Source organism: Helianthus annuus, chromosome 1, assembly GCF_002127325.2.
Source record: "Helianthus annuus cultivar XRQ/B chromosome 1, HanXRQr2.0-SUNRISE, whole genome shotgun sequence".
Classification (NCBI taxonomy): Eukaryota; Viridiplantae; Streptophyta; class Magnoliopsida; order Asterales; family Asteraceae; genus Helianthus; species Helianthus annuus.
In genome coordinates, this window is record NC_035433.2 from 126,892,956 (window position 1) to 126,915,620 (window position 22,665).

The 22,665-nt window shown below is 35.3% G+C and overlaps 3 protein-coding genes across 3 annotated transcripts; 1 reads left to right on the forward strand and 2 right to left on the reverse strand.

Annotated features, from left to right (window-relative positions):
- On the reverse strand, positions 1-539 carry LOC110939624. Its single transcript, XM_022181203.2, has 2 exons — positions 331-539; positions 1-252 (listed from the first exon to the last, which is right to left on the reverse strand). The coding sequence occupies exons 1-2, from the start codon at positions 493-495 to the stop codon at positions 1-3; spliced, it is 417 nt and encodes a 138-aa protein (XP_022036895.1). The 5' UTR covers positions 496-539.
- Positions 540-3,768: 3,229 nt separating this feature from the next.
- LOC110876907 (phosphoglucan, water dikinase, chloroplastic) lies at positions 3,769-13,214 on the forward strand. Its single transcript, XM_022125072.2, has 19 exons — positions 3,769-4,218; positions 4,642-5,248; positions 5,612-5,698; positions 5,786-5,917; positions 6,594-6,719; positions 6,806-6,984; positions 7,062-7,146; positions 7,257-7,424; positions 7,600-7,652; positions 8,110-8,318; positions 8,417-8,535; positions 8,655-8,725; positions 9,413-9,530; positions 9,667-9,753; positions 10,606-10,692; positions 10,817-10,893; positions 11,055-11,187; positions 11,277-11,388; positions 12,192-13,214. The coding sequence occupies exons 1-19, from the start codon at positions 4,001-4,003 to the stop codon at positions 13,088-13,090; spliced, it is 3,567 nt and encodes a 1,188-aa protein (XP_021980764.1). The 5' UTR covers positions 3,769-4,000; the 3' UTR covers positions 13,091-13,214.
- A 619-nt stretch (positions 13,215-13,833) lies between these two features.
- LOC110876899 (MACPF domain-containing protein At1g14780) lies at positions 13,834-19,130 on the reverse strand. The gene is made up of 7 exons (XM_022125057.2): positions 18,639-19,130; positions 17,574-17,812; positions 17,271-17,472; positions 17,103-17,180; positions 15,979-16,162; positions 15,510-15,676; positions 13,834-14,725 (listed from the first exon to the last, which is right to left on the reverse strand). Exons 1-7 carry the CDS (start codon positions 18,897-18,899, stop codon positions 14,015-14,017), a joined length of 1,842 nt encoding a protein of 613 aa, XP_021980749.1. The 5' UTR covers positions 18,900-19,130; the 3' UTR covers positions 13,834-14,014.
- Positions 19,131-22,665: the final 3,535 nt, after the last annotated feature.

The following is a 22,665-nucleotide window of genomic DNA, read 5'->3' on the forward strand; positions in this document are numbered from 1 at the left end:
CTAAATACACAAATACAACAATATGACAATTGCAATTACAAAGGTTAGCAAATATGGTGTCTTCGACTTCGTCTTTGTGTCAAATCTCATTGCTTTCAAGTTCATGTTCTCTTCTATTAACAACATATTCTGTAATTCAAGGTTCTTTATCTTCAGGTCTTTAAACGTCACTTGAGTTGAGGTGCCGTATGAACGTTCAACGAACATCTTATCAACATCTTCTTTCCAGAGGAAGAATTTGCAATCCCCTCTCTACAAAACACAACAACTATAAGGAAATTGCAATGAAATATCTCCTAAACACCAAATTGATATGCAATTTCAACTTACAGGCCAGTGAGAACAGCCGTAAAATTCTTGACCATGTCGTTCACTTTTACGACCAGCTACTCGAAGAACAGCAACAACATCGTGATGACAGTACAAATTGCCTTCCAAATCGACCTTGAATACTTTAGGTTTTCGAATTACAGCAGATGTAGAAGAAGACGACATCTTGACTGAATGTTTCAATGGGCAATTGGGGCTAGATCGGCTATGGGGAGGAGGTATTAGGGCAAGAACGGCGATGACCCTCTATCTGCAATTGATCTTCGTCACCAATTTGATGGGGGAGAAGATGACTTTGTTTAGGAATTAGGGTTAAATGGTTACTGATGTTAAACAGATGATATATCAAGTTCCTGTCCACGTATGCTTCCAAGTCAGCCTCTGCATGCCACATAGGCTTCAAATACTAACTCAGTTAGTGTTTTTTTAACGAAGGGGTGATAGTGACACCAACTTGTCCAGTAGGGAGTGGTGGGAGCCAACTTGAAAGTTGGGCGTGATATCGGCCAATTTTGCATAGTTGAGGGTGATACAGTTCATTTCCCCTAAAAAAAAAAAAATTTACTCTGAGGTTTAAAGATTTTGTAGGATGTATTTATTGCATGTGTTTTACTATTGTAATATAGTAATATATGCCAACTACATTGGTAAATCAAGAAAAGTTAGAAAATTGTGTTTTTGTGACAACATCCTCTCAAACATCAAATTATAGTCGTGTGTGTTTTCCAGCAGATAAAGAGAGATGTTATGGTGTGCTCGACAGGGATGATGTACATGGTATTATACTCGATGGTGGTGATGTACGATGTGTTAGGACTAACAATTTCTAACATGAACATGTTGCGATGACACAGGTCATAGATATATATACATAGATGAACAATTATAAGACTTTGAACACATAAAAAATTTTGTTCTGGAAACGAATCGAGTCAAATAGTTGATAGTATAAATTCAACTTAATTTAAGTTTCGACGCCAACAAAAAAAAAAAAACTAGTTTGTCATAAAACCAATGCAAAGATGGATAAAAATGATATTGACAAAGAGGTGAAAGACTCAATGGAGATGGGGCTATTGGGCCACATGATTTGTGTTATTACGATGATACCCTTGAGTCCTTGACCATGCTAGTATTGACTATTGAGCCATGATGATCCATGGCAAGTGGCAACGCTTATTTTGGAACCTTTTATTGACGTTTTTTGTACTCTTGGATTTACATTATCTAATTAGATTTATCATAAGTTATTACATTTTCAGTTCACATATGTATATTAATAATATCAGTACTTGCTTGACAACTTTTTCTAGTAAAGCAGAAATAAATATAGAGACTAGTCAGGAGCTAGATACATGAAACTACCTAGACACTGTTAGGCTATATATGCGTGAAAACAAAACTACTCCAATGGGACCACTCCAAGTTTGGTATCTTTAACCTGTTTTTCACCCACAAATATTTGATTGTTCCGATTTTCCTCAAAAAGTCTCATTACGCAAACGTTCTTGTTTGAGAAGATGAGTTCGTTGCGAGCTTTCCAAATGCATAAAAATAGCCAATAGGATGACCGACTGCACCATTCTTTTTGTTAAATAATTGGATTAAGTGCTTTTGTGGATCTCCAAAGGGTCAAGAGTTAGAAGACATAGATAGGTGGGATTTTGCATCAGTTACCATCTTTTTGGTATAATACGGTGGATATGAAGCAAGGTGTGAAGATGTGGTTTGCGGTTTCCGGTCCATCACCCCGTAGAGGGCATAAGGGAGGAAATGATGCTTAATCATCTTTTTTAGCAAGGCTTCTCGGGTGGCGATGCAATTCATTTTGGCCTGTCAACCGAATATGTTGATTTTTAGAGGAAGCCATCGATTCTAATCAAAAAGAAAGATTTGACGGCTTGTATTGTAAAGAATCACACCCGATGTAATCACATAAATCAAAACCCCATGTCATACCAAACCACAAAAACACAAAAACCCAAATCCAACGTAACTCCATTGTTTTCATGTAACACATTAAGCAATGTTTTAAAAAAGTTTGGATTTTTTTTTTCACTTGACTTGTATTATAATAGATATTGTGTATATTTTAAATAGCTTAAATACTGTGATAGATATGTTATATCTAGTCCACAAATATAGGTTCTTGATGTAATTATATATACGTGTGAATGCAATGAGAAAGATCAACGATCTTACCATCTATTATGCTTAATTATATATACAGGCTAATACAATAAGAAAGATCAACGATTTTACCATCCATTAACTTGATTAGAGACCGAGCAATTTACATAGACAAGTTGTTCTCGATACCAAAGTATTGTATTTTTTTTTATTGTTAACTAACTAGCTAAACCGAACTAATTAAGAGATAGAGTCATTTTGCATTGAACACCATAAATACCATACACATGTATATAACTTGATTAGAGACTTACGCACCAGCCCAGATTCTTAAATGGATAGACTCGTTGGCTGGATTGAAAGATTAGAAAAATGTCATCATAGCAATTGCTTTCACTACACTATGGCAGATTTAGAAGGCTAGAAACGACATAGAATTCGAGCAAAAGTTTATTCCGATTCACAAACGGTTGAAAACATCAAAATGTATTCTTCTTATGGATTAAAAATAATTTGAAATTCAAAAATTTGGAGTGAGATAGATGGTGCAACTTTAATTTAAGGGATGTAATCTTGTAATTGTCGTATTTCTTTGGGTTTTACAGCTTCTTGCTGGCCTGTTATATATAGCTTTCTGCCGTTTAATATATATATATATATATATATATATATATATATATATAATATATATATATATATATAGGGGAGGGTTTAAATGAGAACGCTAAATATCGCGAGAACCGTGAGAACGAATCTAAAAACCACAAGAACTTTGTCAAAAACAATTCAAATTCAAAATTTCTTTTTACACTTATCATTATTATTCGAATATAATGTTATAAAGTTCATTTATACGTTTAAATTTACGTGAATTCGTAAATAAAGAAAATTTACACATGTGTAAGTTTGTCATTTACACATGTGTAAATTTGTTATATTTACACATGTGTAAAAATTCTAATAAAAGTGATTTTGAGAGGATAAATGAATTATTTGATGTTGTAAATTCTTTTTTTGATGTTGTATTTTAATTACAATGAGGTTTGTATTGAAAACATTGGTTTTGATTGGTTTTTTTATTCGTTCTCACGGTTCTCGCAATATTTAGCATTCTCAAGATAACCCTCCCTATATATATACATATATATATATATATATATATAGATGTTTTCTACTAAAATTGTAATAATTGGATTGGACAATTTTCTTGTAACAATACAACAATAATTCAAGTGGACATGGTTTTTAGGGGAAATGCATCACGAGGCCATGAAATAAAGTGACAAAAGACGCCATGATCATACTCTTCCATATAAACAAATCCACAAATGTAGGGTCATGACCCCTTCACAATTAACACAAAAAAATCTTTAATAGCTTTAGATCTTTATGGGGATTTGATTTGATAAACCCACTTCTCCACGTGTTCATCACCATCTTTCTATCCTCAGTTCTTGATCACAATTCTTCTTCTGTCAGACTCTCTCTCTTTCTAAAGCTTTACAAATCAAGAGTTTTGATACATTTTCAAGATTCTGTAATGGATACTCTGCGTGTGCTCAATTGTTACTCTGCCACCAAGAATCCTTCATCTTTAGAAACCCATTTATCAAGGGAAGAATTCAGATTCTTTCGTCACAATAACCGGCAAAGAACTTTTCGCCTTCTGGGGTTTTCTAAGCCGGTATTTACTGGCCATAATTTGGGATTTCAACACCAATCGTTTCCCATTGTTTGTGCTGTCTCCACCCAAACCAGGTTTTATCTCGTTTTGATGAATTTAAGGTGTTTTTTGGGGTTTGATTTGGGTTCTTTTATGAGGGTATATCAGGTGTTTGATAAAATGCCTCAGACAAACATTGTGTTCATGGGAAAGAGGGAGTATGCCATTTTTTTTATGTTATGAAACTAATTGATTCATACTCTTTCTCACCCATGAAATTTACACTTTTTCTTTTCTCTTTGGGATGTTTCTTGTTACCATTTAGGGCTGTTAACATGGCCAAAATTACTTCAAAGTATTAAACTTCAATTGGTTTTTACAACATGTTATTTTGGGGATTGCTTGTCTGATCATCTTGGTTTCTGTCCAAGTCTATGACTGTAACTATTTTAAAGATATTATGTTTGTAATGATGGAAGAAGGTGTATAAAACTAACCCGAAAGTATGTGTTTTTCAGAGAAGGGGAGACAGGGGAAAAAGAGATGAAGTCGAAGGCACTTCGTGGGATGGTGCAGCTGAATCTCCGGTTAGACCACCAGGTTAAATTCGGTGAGCACGTTGGAGTCTTGGGCTCGACGAAAGAATTCGGTTCATGGAAAAAGAAGAAACAGTTAAACTGGACGGAAACCGGTTGGGTATGCAACATGGAATGTAAAGGTGGCGAGACTATCGAGTTCAAGTTCGTTGTTGAACAAACAGACAAAAGCATGATTTGGGAAGGTGGGGATAACCGCGTATTGAAGCTCCCACAATCCGGGAGTTACGAGATCGTTTTTCATTGGAATATGACTAATGAGCCTCTGAATCTGTTGCCTTTGGATAGCAATGAATATGAGGTGGAAGTGGAAAGTGTAGATGAGAAAAAAGACGATAACGGGTCTCTAGTTGTAGAGGGTGCAACGAGCCCGTTTGTGGATAAATGGCAAGGGAAAGAAGCATCGTTCATGCAATCAAATGAGCACGGAAATAGAGAAAGAGAGAGACACTGGGATACCTCTGGGCTTGAAGGGGTGGCGTTAAAGTTGGTTGAAGGTGATAAAAGCGGCAGGAATTGGTGGCGAAAGGTACCCTTTTGGTTCATGTTGCAATAGTTGTCAATAGCGGTCACTATGGTCGCTATAGCGAATAGCGTAGCGTATAGGTCGAAGGTTTCTACAGGGTATGTAGCCATAAATAGCGGGATTTCAGTTTTTCTTTAAATATATACAATTTTTAAATTTTATTTTCTAGTGTATCGCTATATATAAAATAGTGCCCGCTATTTATCGCTCTTCGCCATGTAACATAGGTACCTTATCGCTATTTGTCGATATTCGCCATTAACAACTACTAGCAGAGGGTGTTTGGATGTGTGCTATAACTTTTTATTTCGATACTAATCTTTACGTGATTTTGCTTTTGTATTTGCGATCATGCCACGGGTGTAGCTTGAAGTTATTCGTGATCTAGTGGTTGAAAGTAAGGATGGGGCCGAACGTTTGGATGCTCTCATATATTCAGCCATTTATCTTAAGGTTTTGTGCTCATTGTGCATCATTTATTTCACCTATCGCGTTCTATTAACTTCTATTGTTATTTTAACGTTTAGTCGTTTACCGCAGTGGATAAATACGGGTCAAATTCCTTGTTTTGAGGATGGGGGTCATCACAGGCCAAATAGGCATGCGGAAATTTCTAGGTTTATATTCCGGGAATTGGAAAGAATATCTAGTAGGAAAGATACTTCCCCACAGGTGATTTACATAATTCTTTTGAAAAATTGGTTCATTCTATTTAGGATTGCAAACGAACATGAACAAGACCTTGTTCGTGTTCATTTGTTAAGAAATATATGTGTTCACGAACTGTTTATGAACACTTACCGAACGAGATTCTATGTGCATGTTCGTTTGTTAAGGAAATGAACTTGTTCGTGTTCGTTTGTGTTCATTTGTTAATTTTAGGCAACAAACGAAAATGAACGTTCATGAACACAAATGGAAACAAACGAACACAAACAAGAAGCGTTCATGAACAAATATATAAAACACTGACACTTAATAAATATTTTATTTGTCGGAATTTTGAAGTATTTAAATAAAATATAAAATATAAAATGTAAAAAGTAAAAGCACTATGAACCGTCGAACACACTCGAACATAAACAAGGACCGAACATAAATGAACGAACGCTGCCTCTGTTCATGTTCGTTTGTCTAATAAACTAAACGAACGTACACAAACGAACTTCCCGCTGAACAGTTCATGAACTCTTTGCTGAACGTTTGGTTCGTTTGCAGCCCTAATTCTATTCGTTTATATCATTTTCTTCAATATAAATGCCCCCCACAAACGGTAAAACAAGAACATAATTGTATGATGTGAACAAATAAAACCTTATTTTATATCCTTTTATTTGACAACATGTAGGAGCTACTTGTAATCCGAAAAATTCATCCATGCTTACCATCGTTTAAAGCAGAATTCACTGCATCTGTTCCTTTAACTCGAATACGAGACATTGCTCACAGAAACGATATCCCACATAACCTCAAGGTAATAACCTAACTGAACACTTGGTTTTGTATGGGTATTTTGGTCATTTAACGATGCTAACTATTTCGATATTGTGCACATTCCAGCAAGAAATCAAACATACGATACAGAACAAGCTTCATAGGTGTGCGGGCCCCGAAGATCTAATCGCAACTGCCGCAATGCTTGAAAGAATCACCAAGAAACCAGGAGAATACAACGAAGCATTTGTCGAACAGTTCAAAATATTCCATCATGAACTTAAGGATTTCTTCAATGCTGGAAGGTTTGCTATTTTTGGATCCCATTTTCATATTTTTTATATTTAATCAATGGGTCCCACAATTGAACATACTTTTGCAGCCTTACTGAACAACTTGATTCGATTAAAGAATCTTTTGACGAAAAGGGTAAGTCAAGACTATCATCATTCTTGGATTGCAAGAAGGTAATTATCAGGCCCGTTAAACGTGTTTCATAGTTCTTCTCTACATATATATCAAAAAAGCATACATCTTTAAATCTTTAATCAATGTGTTGGTTTGATTTTTTTTGTAGGCTTTGGACAATTTCCAAGGTACACCTGATATTTTGAAGGGCAATGGGATAGAAATATTAATCAATACCATACAATCGTTAAATGGTCTTAGAGAGATAATCACAAAAGGTCTAGAAAGTGGTATCCGTAATGACGCCCCTGATACTGCAATAGCAATACGCCAAAAGGTCATGTGCTTTTCTAATTGTTTGGCAATATCTTAAAGTTCATTTGGGATTTTTTTTTTCTTCACGATTGTTACTTCACTCATATGATAGGGATTTAAAGTCGGGACCTTTAGGTTAATGCGATGCATTTAGAAGAAAGCCTCACTCATTGTAAATCTTGTTTTCCTATTTACAGTGGCGTCTAGCTGAGATTGGACTTGAGGACTATGCATTTGTTCTAATGAGTAGGTAAGTAATACTATAGTAGTGTGTGTTTGTGGGGTGTGTGTGTGTGCGCGTGTCTGCACGCTACCTAAATCTCAATATGACTAAAAGAGTGTTTCTTACACTATGCAGTTAATATTGGTGATATATCACCGATATATTGGTTATCGGTCCCCATGTAAAATATCGGTGTCAAATATCGGTCAGAATATCAGCACCGATATTATCAACGATATTGACCGATATTTGACTGAATTGTTAGTTTTAAATTGCTATATATAATTTTGCATGATATTAAAATTACTGATATCCCACCGCGATAACCGATATCTCAAATATAGGTCCTTTGACCGATATCCGATTTTTTACCGCATTAACTGCTTAGTTCTTACATTACATTGATGAAACCTGCAAAGTGAAATGTTTAAATGGAGGTAATGAATAGGAATCTCATGCATTTGAATACGATTGATATGTATAGATATCTCAATGCACTTGAAGCTGCTGGCGGAGCGCAATATCTTGCAGAGAAAGTTAGTTCAAAAAATGTTAACTCATGGAATGACCCGATTGGTGCCCTTGTTGTCGGCATTCGTCAGCTAGGGTTATCCGGTTGGAAATTAGAAGAATGTAAAGCAATTGAAAATGAACTTCTTGCTTGGCAAGAAAAAGGTCTTTCGGAGAAAGAAGGTAACGTTTTCGTTTTAATATCGGTCTTTAAATGATATAGTTTACGTTAGTTCTACTAACAAGTAACAACCATTGTATGATTTGTATGTATTCTTAAGGTAGTGAAGATGGGAAGACAATATGGGCATTAAGGATTAAAGCCACGTTAGATAGATCTAAGAGGCTCATTGATGAATACTCCGAAGCACTTCTGCAAATTTTCCCTCCGAAAGTTGAGGTACCGTGAAAAGCACAATTTTTTATGGGATATCCATAATAGTTGATGGTAATAATGAAAATGGGAATTCTAGAATAATTTTAGATTAACTAAACTAGACTTGCGTATGCTTCTTGTAGCTGTTGGGCAAAGCTCTTGGAATCCCGGAGAATAGTGTGAGAACATTCACCGAAGCAGAGATACGTGCGGGGTAAGATGAGAGGCTATTTATACTGGATAGCGTATGAGGAAAATGGGCAGGTCATGCGTATCGGGTAACGGGTCAAGATGGGTAATTTATGGCACATATTAAAGGTTTAGGCCGGGTGACCAGAAGTACTATTATTCGATTGTCAAAAACTTTTTTTATAAACAGTTTGTATGTGGGATAATATTTCAATAATAATATAATTATTTGAAGACTAAAATGCCATTTTTCATCCCTGAGGTTTGGCCACTTCTGCAACTTTTGTCCAAGGGTTTGTTATTTCGCATCTGGATCCAAAAGGTTTGAAATCTTGCCATTTTTATCTGACTCGTTAACTCCATCCATTTTTTAATGACAAGTCAGGGGTATTTCCGTCATTTAATTTTGCCATTTTGATATAAATAAACAAAACAATAGCTAAAATGACGAAAATGCCCCTGATTCAGCGTTAAAAAATGGATGGAATTAACGATTGGATGAAAATGGCAAAGATTTCAAACCTTTTGGATCCAGATGCGGAAAAACAGACCTTTGGACGAAAGTCGCAAAAGTGGGCAAACCTCAGGGACGAAAATGGCATTTTACGTTTAAAACCCTTCTCAACCAAACACACACTTTTCAGTGGATAATACAGTAGGTACATCTTACGTCATTAATTATCAAACTTAAATGAATTTCTTTGGTCTCCAGTATAATTTTTCAGGTTTCCAAACTCTGCACTATGCTTCTAAAGGCGGTTCGGACCACACTCGGGTCTCAAGGTTTTGATGTTCTTGTTCCTGGGTTGGCTCATGGAACTTTGATACAGGTGAGCTTATAAACTATAACCTAGGCCCAATTTATTTAGATTATGGAAAAAGGGATGTAGTTGGAACATTCTTGCATTTAGTCAACTGAAACATGTTTTAAGTTTGATCCTTGCATTTCTCCATATGTTTTATCAGGTTGAAAAAATAATACCAGGTGCACTGCCATCATCTGTTGAGGGACCCGTTATTCTTGTCGTCAACAAAGCCGATGGTGATGAGGAGGTATCATGTTTGTGTATGGATTTTGCGTTTTCGATATGTTTGCTGCAAACGAACTGAACGTTCAGCGAACAGTTCGTGAACCGTTCAACGGGAAGTTCGTTTGTGTTCGTTCGTTTAATAAATGAACGAACACGATTTGTTCGTTTAGTTAAATGAACGAACACGAATAGAGGCCGTGTTCGTTCATTTATGTTTGTGAACGCTCATTAATGTATTCGTCTGTGTTCAATAGCTCATTAGTGTATTTAATTTATGTATTTTACTTAAATACTTTAAAATTCCGATAATTAAAATCTTTAATAAGTATTAGTATATTATATATTATGTCCATGAACTTCGTTTATTTTCATTTTTGTTCATGAACATTGGTTTGTGTTAGTTTGTGGTGATGACCGTTCGTTTGCGTTCGTTAGCCAAAATTAACAAACAAACACGAACATGTTCATTTCCTTAATGAACGAACACGAACAGAAAATCTCGTTCGGTAAGTGTTCATGAACATATATATTTCCTTAACAAACGAACACGAACAAGGTCTTGTTCGTGTTTGTTAGGTTCGTTTGCAGGCCTAAGTTATTTTAATGTTTGAAAAGAGTTTACCCGCTACTTACGATTATACAACTAATTATCTAAACTTTTTAAACATTTGAACATCTAATTATCCTATTATTACAACTTCAAACAACATAAGCACATCCAAACACTATCTTCTATGGTTTGTTTTATCACAGTTGATTATCTAATTGTTCTTATTTAACATCACATATTCAATATAAAACACACACATAGACGGTTTGGCAACTAAGATGGTTAATAGTTTACAATCTCATAGACGGTAAACGCGATTTGCAGGTAACAGCTGCAGGGAACAACATAGTGGGAGTTATTCTGCTCCAAGAGTTGCCTCATTTATCTCATCTTGGTGTCAGGGCCCGACAAGTAAGTCTTACGGTCCATTTTTTTAGGTCTCCCAATCATTTATTTTTTTATTTATTTTTCTCTTTTTTATCATTACGATTTGTTAATATTGTCGTTTGGATGATCATTGCTTGTAATAACTCAGGAGAAAGTTGCGTTTGTGACATGTGAAGATGATGACAAAATTGCCACTATTAAAAAGCTTGAGGGGAAGTATGTGAGGTTAGTCTTTATAAACATGCAAAGTTTTTCTTTATGGTTCATTAATTGCAACACAAACTTTAAAAGATGGACGTGTTATTCGTCAAACCATCATTGACCCGCTATTTGCCCCGTGACATCAAAACTGTGTACGAGATTTAAACTCAAGAATTATGATGCAGGTTAGACGCATCCCCATCGGGCGTAAATGTGATTCCGTCCACGTTGGAGGACGGAAATAGTAATCTTGTTGTGAAGACTTCATCAGATGAGACACCGACGGATTCTGTTCCTAAGCCAATCTACTCAAGCCAGGTACTGAAAAGACTTTATTGACCTTGATGCAGATGATGAATTGCATTTATTTCTATCTAACAAGCACGATTTGTTTTGTTTAATTGAAGGGTGTTTCTACCGGCGACATTATAGCACTTGCTGACGCAGATGTACAAACCTCGGGTGCAAAGGCAGCTGCTTGTGGCACCTTAGCTTCTCTGGCTGCAGTTTCTGCTAAAGGTAAAAAAAACTTTGGTTCTTGCTCTTTCATTGAAACTAGTTTTCTTACTAGCCGCGCATTGCGGCAGCGGCGTACGCGACGTGATAAATTATAGACTACAATCAACTCGACTCGTTTCCGAGCTAAATTTACGTTGAAACGTAGAGTGATCCAAATTCATACCGTTGAATGAAAATGTAGTATATTTGACCCAACTTGTTTCCAAACAAAATTTACGTCGAAACGTAGACCAACTCAAAACATACACACGTGCGGTGGCGTTGTACGCATTGTGATAAAGTATAGACTGCGATGAACTCGACTCATTTTCGAACTAAATTTACGTCGAAACGTATAGTAACTCAAATTTATACCGTCGAATGAAAACGTATTATATTTGGGCCGATTTGTTTCCAAACAAAATTTACGTCAAAACGTACTAACGTAGTCCAACTCAAAACGTACATAAAAATAAAACATTTTATAATTGACCCGACTCGTTTTCAAACAAACATTACGTTAAAGCGTAGACGAACTCGAATTTATACCGACACGTACATAAAACAAAAACGTAAGAAATTAGTTTTAGGGTAAACTCGAAACTTTAGAAACTTAAGGGGTCAAAGTGACATTTACAAAATTAAAGGGTTACTTTTGACATTATACAAATGTTTTTAAGGGTAGAATGTGTAGGTGGCTTTTGCCACCGACCTTTTGTTTTAAGGTTATATAAAATATCAAGAATGGTATTATAGATTTATATCCGATGATTTTGCTTGTGAAATCATGAATATGATGTTTCTTTTTTACGATTTGATTACAGTTTATAGCGATCAGGGAGTTCCAGCATCGTTTAATGTCCCAAACGGGGCGGTGATTCCTTTCGGTACCATGGAACTTGCAATAGAAGCAAACAAGTCAACGGAAGTTTTTGTTTCCTTACTGGAACAGCTCGAAACAGCCAAAATGGACGGTGGCGTGCTCGACAAATTGTGTACCGAGCTGCAAAATTTAATCAGCTCCCTGCAACTTCCGACCCAAATTCTTGAAAGTTTAGGGAAACTGTTCGAAAAGGATGCTCGTTTAATTGTCCGTTCAAGTGCTAATGTAGAGGATTTGGCTGGAATGTCGGCTGCCGGACTGTACGACTCAATTCCCAATGTCACCCTTTCGAATCCTGTGAATTTCGGAAAGGCTGTTTGTCGGGTATGGGCTTCTTTGTACACTCGAAGAGCGGTTTTGAGCCGTAGGGTTGCTGGCGTGCCACAAAAGGCGGCTACGATGGCGGTTTTGGTCCAGGAGATGCTTTCACCGGATCTTTCGTTTGTGTTGCACACCGTGAGCCCGACAGACAACGACACTAACTTGGTGGAAGCGGAGATTGCACCTGGGCTAGGGGAAACGCTAGCGGCTGGCACGAGAGGCACACCGTGGCGGCTTTGTTCTGGGAAGTTTGATGGGGTGGTTCGAACACTGGCATTTGCGAATTTTAGTGAAGAGATGGTGGTGGGTGGTATGGTGGATGGGGAGGTGGTTCATTTGACAGTTGACTATAGCAAGAAGCCATTGACTGTGAACCCTGTTTTCCGGCAACAGTTGGGGCAGAAGCTCGGTGCCGTGGGTCTGTTCCTTGAGCGGAAGTTCGGGTGCGCTCAGGATGTGGAAGGATGTGTGGTTGGTAAAGACGTGTTCATCGTTCAGACTCGACCTCAACCATTGTGAAGACTTATGGTTTGTAACGGTGTGTGTATTTAAGGTGATTATGAAGTTATCAAACTACAACACTAGTCATGTAATAATGTAATAGAATAATCATAATGAGTAGAAGTATCACAGTTGTTATTTACAGTGTCATTGTCCGAAAACCCGACCTACGGGGCCGCTTGATTTTCGGTATCATTAGGGGTGTAAACGAGCCGAGCCGAACCCGACTAGACTCGAGCTCGGTTCGAATATACTTATTTGAGCTCGAGCTCGGCTCGCGAGTAAAACCCAAAGCTCGAGCTATTTTAGGAGAAATCTCAAACGAGTTAAAATCTTGGCTCGATGTCGCTTAAACAAGCTATAGCTCGGCTCACCAATGTTATTAGTTTAAATCATATTGGCCTAAGTTGAAACCGACTTGGGCTTTCTAGGATTGGGTTATATATGAAAAAGTAAATTTTGTTTGGGCTCGTTTAGGCTCACGAGCCTAAACGAGCTTTGTATTTCATGCTCGACCTCGGGCTGATAACTAAACGAGCTATATTTTAGCCTCGGCTCGTTCGAGCTTTTAACCGATGAGCTGATTCCGAGTAGTTCTCAAGCCTCTAGGCATGTTTACATCCATAGGTATTACAAACTACGTATTAAAATAAAAGAATATTGTCACGGCATGATCATTTGTCTCACTAATTTTGTTGTCAAACTTATAATCGATTCATCTTTAAACTCTCGCCTTCATCATCGACGTCACCAAAACCTGGTTGACGGGAATTCACCAATGCCATTAACATATCATCCACACTAACTAATCATCAATATTTAGTATATAATTACATAAGCAAATCAAAACAACCTCCTATATTCAATATTTGAATTTCTTTATGTACAATACCCTATAAAAAAATAAATGAAAACCTCACAGCCAAACTATATATACAATCATCACACTTCCTGAGGAAAATCCAATAATGCAAACTTAACATGCAGACCAATCTTACCACCATCCATCACCAACTTAGCCGCGGTTACCAGCCAATGGCCCGGCATATCATGTGAGCCGCGAACCACCTCTTCAACGTCCACAAACTTCCTCATTTTAGTGGACCGGATTGGGACCGGCGGTCCTTCAGGATAGACCCCCGAGTTCAGTGTTGCAGGAAGCTGCTTCGGTGCATCCGCTACCGACCTTTGAGTGAAAGAAAAGGTCGAGCTCAGGTTCGTGAAGATACTGGACTTCTGGCCCACTGACGGTGCACCGGCCCATTCGGTTTTCCTGATGGTGCAGTGAGGGAGATGGGTGTAAAGTAGTCGAAGGTGAAGTACGGTTTTTGGCCATTTTCCTTTGCTTACGAGCTGAGCCCCGGTTACAACAAAGACTCCCCCGGAGTCTTGTGATGATAGCCAGTTTGGATCGTGTTTGACTACCGACGAACATATGTTTGAATAACGTTTCCATCTGATTGGTTCTAGAAACTGAGCGGTTGACTCGTATTCGTCTGAGCCCCGCCACTGGCATGGTCTTGTTGGCAGCGATGTTTGTGTCATGATATTAGGAAGGCTCGAGAGATGTTGCACATGGATTGCCAATCGGTTGTTCTTTTTCCCCTCTAAAAATAGGCGTAGCCCGATGATCGGCTTTTTGCTGCTTGAGACCTGAAAAATACCCATTATATAAAATCTTTATTAAATTATATTAGACGTGGCAAAACCCGCTCCTCTTATGGCAATACTTTTTTATATGACCCGACTACAAACGATGCAAACTTTCGGCACACACTTCGTGAACCGTTCGGCTTATATGACCCGACTGCAAACGAACCGAACTTTCGGCAAACACTTCGCGAACCGTTTGGCGGGAAGTTCGTTTGTGTTCGTTCGTTCGTTTATTAAACAAACAAATATGAACAGAGGCCGCGTTTGTCCATTTATGTTTGTGAATGTTCGGTAACGTGTTCGTTTATGTTCGATTGTGCTCAATAGTTCATTAGTATTTTTAGTTTTAATATTTTATTTAAATACTTCAAAATTCCGACAAATAAAATATTTAATAAGTGTCAGTGTATTATATATTTTGTTCATGAACGCTTGCTTGTGTTTCGTATGTTTCCATGTGTTCATGAACATTAGTTTGTGCTCATTAGTGTTTATCAACGTTCGTTTACGTTCCTTGGCTAAAATTAACAAACAAACACAAACGAGCACGAACAAGTTCATTTCCTTAACAAACGAACACGGACATAAAATCTCGTTCGGTAAGCGTTCATGAACAGTTCATGAACACATATTTCTTAACAAACGAACACGAACAATGTCTTGTTCGTGTTTGTTCGGTTCGTTTTCAGCCCTAGACTTTGAGATAAAACACAATCAAAATCAACCCGTTCATTGGTGAATAAATAACGTAATGGATTAAAATAACGGCCCAGAAGCAACTTACCTGAGTAGTACTAAGGTACATTTTGGGGCCCATGAAACCAAACTGGAGCCAAGGATATGAAGTCTTTCGTTGTAGATGTTGAAGAGGAAGCTCGCAAAATAGTGGGGCCCATTGTCTCGGAACTTGAAATTCCAAGAAATATTGCAAATCTTCAGAAGGCGGCTTGTCTTGATTTAAGAAATAATACGTCATAAATAGCTAATAAAACTAATTTAAATCAAAGGACAAACAAAGAAAGATAATAAAATATACGACCTTCGGTCATAAAAGGAATAATTAAATAAGGGCATTTTGCAATAAACCGTTTTTAATGTTCGCGTAAACAGATTTTTCTATCAAAATAATCAAAGGAGAAATGAAACTACATCCACAAGAATGTCCTTTTTGGTCAAGTTACAAAACTACATCCAAACACCCCCTAATGTACTTCAACGTTCCAAAAAAAAATTATTTAATTTGAATAACTTACATCGTAAATATAGATTGATTGCATGGCTAAGATAACCACTCCCAGGAACCCCGTTAAGGAGAGAAGTGATCGGTACAAACTTGAAACGTATTGCTTCGGGACTAGAGCCCACTGTCTGTAGCCATTTGGAGTGATTGTCTGAAAAGACATCCCCGCCCCTTTTAGACCCGATAATTGTCAATCCCTGTTCCATTTTTCGACATTATATTAACCATCCATAGTTGAAGACTTTCTTCAAACAAATTGTTGTAGGCCTAGGTGGGGGGTACAACATGGGTCAGATTTGGGTTCGGTCAAACAACTTTGACCAGCCTGCCAACATTTTTTAACCAATTTTTTGGGTTTTGTATATAGAAAAAAATATGCCTTAACGTAGTACGCGATGGCAAAATCGCACGTTATGTTACCAAAAATGAAAATCGCATGTTTCAAAAAACCCTTGAAATCGCATGTACATAAGGAAAAAGGGAAGTCGCATGTTCAAAAATAACTCAAAATCGCATGTATAGAAAAAAATTGAAATCGCATGTGAAAAAAAAAATGAAAGTCGCATGTTATAAACCAAATTTCGCATGTTGATACTGAATCTCATACGCAGCGTACGTTAAGGCATTTTGTACAATAACCGGCCTCTTTGTATATAATCAATGTTTCATATATGATTAGGAGTAAAAATGCCATTTTCGTCCTTGAGGTTTGGCCAGTTTTGCGACTTTCGTCCAAAGGTTTGTTTTTCAGCATCTGGATCCACAAGGTTTGAAATCTTGCCATTTTCATCCGGCTCGTTAACTCCATCCTTTTTTTTTTTGTTAAGTTAGGGGTATTTTTGTTTTTTTTTGTTAACTTAATAGGCAGTTCGATCTTTTTCACTTTATGTACAAGCATTTAGCATAATGTACAAGCGAGTCCTTAAGTGAAAAAAGACCGAATTGCCCTTTAAGGTAACATTTAACTACATGTTCATTAAATACATCTAACTAAAAACGGCATTTTACTCTATGATTAGAGAACTAGATTATCGAGATAATAATATGATTTCTTTTAATTAAAACGGTTTAGTAAGTTGTAAACATTTAACTACATGTTCATTAAATACGTGTAACTAAAAATACGTTCCAACTTACATCTTTGCTTGAAGTTTCTGTGATGTTGGTGAACTGCATGGTGTGTGGCTGCAACATACGGCTGAAAACTTCCGGAACCTGAAAAAGAACATTTAAGAATCGTGTCGGAAAAGTAAAAACATAGTTTTTTTTTTAATATGGACAACAATTTGAAAAATGAAATAATACTTTTCTTTTTCCATCTTTCGTTTTCCGTTCCGGTAGAGAAGGACTGGCTCCGTCTGAAAATAAACAGTCTCCAAGATCCTCCAAATATCCTCTAAGCTCGGTAGGTGAAATTGTCGATGACGGTTTCTGTTTAACGCAAATAACATCTTGACCTCCGACACCCATCCCTACTATAATGTGGGTCCCGTAAGTCTGAATAAACCTGCCATACATACATATATAATCATTAATAAGCATCAATATTATCGTAACTCCAATTAGCAGTGGAAACTTCGACCCGTTTCGTATAATGGGTCGAGTTACCTGGCTAACAACGCTGGATTCCAATGGGTGGGGACCGCCTTCTTTACACTTTCTCGGAGTACTAACGGAGAAGCTGTAAGGTGCAAAGAGTATAGAGAGATATAATAGGCATCGAACGCAAGATGTTTAACTTCCGCGGCATCGTTTAACCATGCGCCTGTTAGATCAAAGAATGCATTGAAGTACCCTGAAGGCACTTTTCCTTGTACTGATGCGTTTTGATTAAGTAACTCTGACATCTGCAAGACAAAATAAATTAATAATAATGCGGCTTTTAAATGCATCAAAATCGATATTTTAAGAGTAGGGAAAGTATACTCGTTTATTTATGAAAACTTATCAAAATTCCAACATTTCTTGTATTCACTTTCAAAAGTATAACGGCAGTCTTTTTGTAATTTTGGCGTGGGCTAACGCAGTGTTAGTCCGATGTTTTAATAAAATATATGTTTGTTTGCCGTTCAAAAAAAAAAAGTATAACGGCAGTTAAAGAGTGCGCCCGACCAACCTAGAGCTCAACTCAACAAAGCTAGGCTAAGATTTAAACTCGATACGAGAACTCAAATAGCAACAGATATAAAATCAAATCCAGGTTCAATATAACAAGTTAGATTCAAAGAATTTAATGCCTCTAAAAATCACTATGTAAACTATGTTCAACAAATCAAGCTCAATCAAAAAAAAAAAAAAAAAAAAAAATCCAACACACATATAAAACTAAACATTTTACTAAAAGTTTAGATTAAATTTCTTATCAACTCAACATGTGACTTGCTATAAGTTTCAGGCTCATATATGACTAAAATTCAACTTTTCTACAAACTCCAATTTTTTTATATAAAACTCTAGCTTGATATCAACAAAAAGATCATAAATAAGTTTTCAACTCTATAACTAAGAGAACAAAACTAACCATACAATCAGGGCACAAAAATTAAGTTCACTTGAATCAAATACAAATCTAACAAAATAAAGTTCAATTTTTTTTTTTTTTAATAAATTTCTAACTTAACATAAAAAGATCACAAACAAGTTACCAACTCCACAACTAAAAAAACAACTGACCTGATTAAACTCCAAAACATCAGATTTAAACCTAACATGTTCCCCTTTATCACAATGAATATCAACAGAAACTCCAGAAACAGTGACACCACCACATCCAGGCAAAACAATATCCCTTTTTCTTGATTCATCAAGCTCCACCAATCTCCCACCATCAGGGCAAGATTTTGCAAACTTTAATCTAAAATCACTAGCAAAATCAAACCCTAATCCCAATGAATCAAAAGCCCTTTGTTCGATCGGTTTCTCAGAGTAATCCATCGAATTTGTTGCCAAGATTTCAAGAAGATATTTTTGAAGCGAAATTATGGTGACCCAGATGGATTTATGGGTTTATACGCGTGAATTTATTGTAAAGTTTGAATCTTTAATAGCAGGGAGGGTGTAGAGTGTTGACCAGTAGAGGTAAAGATTGAAGAGGGTTGAATTGGGGGTTTGAGATTTTGAATGATTGATGATGTTTGGTGATTAATTGTTTTTAACAAGAGGGTGTTTGGATTGATTCTTTAAAATGGTTTGTTTGTTTGTTAAATACAATACAATAGTGGAATATGGTTAAAAAAAAGACATTTAAACTGATTATTTTGTTTAATATTGCAAGTTTGGTTTTTTATAATGAAGTAAATGGTTGTTAAGAAGTTGATTATTGGTTAAGCTATAAGTGCATAATTATGAGAATCTGAGGTTCATTTGAGAAGAAAATTTAGTTGAGAAGAAAAAAAAAACAAAGGGTATAATTGTAAAATATTAAGTAGTTTTCTTTCGTCTCATTTATTATTATCTTTAACTAATTAATTATTTATAAAGACAATCATCCTCTACACTAATTTTTTTTTGCCTGCACACATAAAAAGTTATCTGACACATTTCGAAATTTATCATATACATATTTAAGTTTATTCTACACAACTCATAATTTATCCTACACATCTTGTAATTTGTCCTATACTCTAAATTATTTTTTTTTTATTTTTGAAAAATATATATTTTGAAAATAATTTAAAAATCTAATGTAGTTTGTTATTAAAGAGGAAGACTAGAAATTAATGATCTATGTAAGTTTACAAATATACCCTTACATTAAAATTAAATGCAGATATTAAAAAGAGTTAATTGCCAAAATCGTCCCTGAGGTTTGGGCACGTTTTTCATTTTCGTCAAAAATGACACTTTTGTACCAAATTGCCCCCAACGTTTGTAACTTTTTGTCATTTTCATCCAAACTACTAACTTAGTTTATTTTTTCTGTTAAGTTGAGGATATTTGGATGAAACTGGCAAATATAAAACCACAGGGACGATTTTGGCAATTTACTCAAACCCTTTTTAATTTCTTTTATTTAATTATTTTTGTTACATATATAATAAAAAAGAATATATATATGGAGTTTTTAGAAAAAAAAAATTAATAGTTTTGTCACATAATTTTTATAAATTTTCATCGAACTCACTAACTCAGTTTATTTTTTCTGTTAAGGTGAAGGATGTTTTAAATTTTATAAATTAAGTCAAAAATTAATTTACAGCTTCTTTACATAAATCAGTTTTATAAAAAGAAAACGTCATTGGTGTGCAACACATAACAATCGATTACAACTTTTAGTATTTATCAGTTATAGAAATAGAAAAAAATTGTAAAACGATACATATTTTTTAAATGTGTTGAGCACCTATGAAATATGTTGGTAGAAATAAAATATTTATTTAATTAAGATTATGAGGGTAACTAACTAATACTTATTCTGAGTGGCTTGAGTAAAGAAACTTATAGTTCATAGCATTATAATTATAATTTGGTGGGTAATTTTAAGGTTTGGTAATGATACGTTGTTTGATGGGGGGGGGGGACTGGCTTCTGTTTTTCCTAGTAGCGAATTTAAAAGAGTAGAAGATGAATTACAAACTTAGTACATATGATAAGATTTTTTTATTTGACCTTTTTCAATAAGGTCACCAGCATTTTAGTTTTATAAAACTTAGAGGTTTAAGTAGATTTTATTTTTATAAAACTGATCTATATAAAAAATTAGAAATAATTTATGTCTTAGTTTATAAATATCCTTCGCCTTAATAGAAAAATTAACTTAGTGGTTGGATGAAAATTTATAAAAATTTTGTGACAAAGCTATTATTTTTTTCATATAAAAATTGCATGTATATTCTTTTTTATTATATATGTAACAAAATTAATTAAATAAAAGGAATTTATAAGAGTTTGAGTAAATTGCCAAAATCGTCCCTGTGGTTTTATATTTGCCAGTTTCATCCAAATATCCCCAACTTAATAGAAAAAATAAACTAAGTTAGTGGTTTGGATGAAAATGGCAAAAAGATACAAACGTTTGGGGCAATTTGATACAAAAGTGTCATTTTGGACGAAAATGACAAATCTGTCCAAACCTCAGGGACGATTTTGGCAATTAACTCTATTAAAAAAAGTAAAATGAAGTTTTCTTATTGGTTGAAACTTTTGTTTTTCTTCTTACAAAAAAAAAAAAAAAAAAAAAAAAAACTTCTCATATGAACCCTCCACTTATAAGAATTGTGTGAATTATTGTATATTTGTATGTAGTTTATATTAAGAGGTTTTTGGTTTTTAAAGTAGTGTTAAAAAGTGTAAAATGGGCAATTGCGTCTTTTCTTTCTTTCTTTTCTCTTGTATTTGTTTGTACTAGCAGGATGTTCACGTGATGCGGTGGGAGTGATATATCGCATCGTGATACTCGTTTTGATAGTTTTCTTATTCATATAATATTTATTGTAACATTATTGTGATACATATACATCAAAAGCGAAGTAATCGGGTAATCCATTTCATTGTGTTGTTCATGGTTCATTCGGTTATTATCCTCAACCGAAGCCGAAACCAAAGTAATCCGTTAGTTTGTTTTATTAACCAATTGGTTTTCGGTTAATCATTTCTGTTTATTCGGTTAGATTGACGGTTTTTTGTTTGGTTCATTTAATTTTAGTTAATAGCAAAAATCAAACTTAGGCTAAAACTTTTGCTTGAAAATATATAAAACTGAGGTATAAATACATGAAATAAAAGTATAAATATATGAAATGGAGATATAAAATATGGAATATATGAACCGGATGTATAAAAGCTATAAATATATGAAAATACGAATGATTTGGTTCGGTTCAGCTAATTTTGGTTAAACGATAGTACAAAAAAAATGATCATCGGTTTTTGGTTAATTCGGTTTTCAGTTTCGGATAATTCAGTTTTTGGTTGACTTTGGTTCGGTTTCATCTGTGTTCAATTTGGTTTAGGTTAACGATTTAGTTATTGCTCACGGATAACTGATTTTGGTTAATAACCGATAGGCGCGCGCGCGATGCGGCGGTAAACATAAACATTGCCACGGTGTGCATTGTTCGATTGGTTAGATTATTATCCTCAACTGAAATCGAGGTCATCAATTAGTCTATTTTATTAACCAACCCGTTTTCAGTTAATCAGTTTGGTTTATTCAGTTAGATTGACGGTTTTTTGTTTGATTCGTTTAATTTCGGTTAATAGCCAGAACCAAATTTGGGTTAAATCTTTTGATTAGAAATACATGAAATTTAGGTATAAATACATGAAATTGATGTATAGGTGCATGAAATGCAGGTATAAATACGTAAAATGGGGGTATAAATGTGAAATGCTTGAACTGAAGGTATAAAAGCAAGAAATATAAGAAAATATGAATGGTTCGGGGTTTTCAATTAATTTTGGTTAAATCAGGGTACAAAAAAATCGATAACAATTTTTGGTTAATTCAGGTTTTGGTTAATCAGTTTTCAATTAATTCAGTTTTTTGTTAATTTCGGTTTGGTTACTCACCCTTAGACATTGTTAATCACGTAACATATCATTTTTTTTTTTTACTTAAGAAAACTATAGCAATACTATAGTCAAATTAAGTGCATGTTTGGCCAAGCTTTTCCAACCAACTTATTGAGTTATTGACTTAATCAAAAAGCGAATAAGGAGTTTTTGTGTTTGGGAAACACAAAAGTCCTTTTTTTTAACG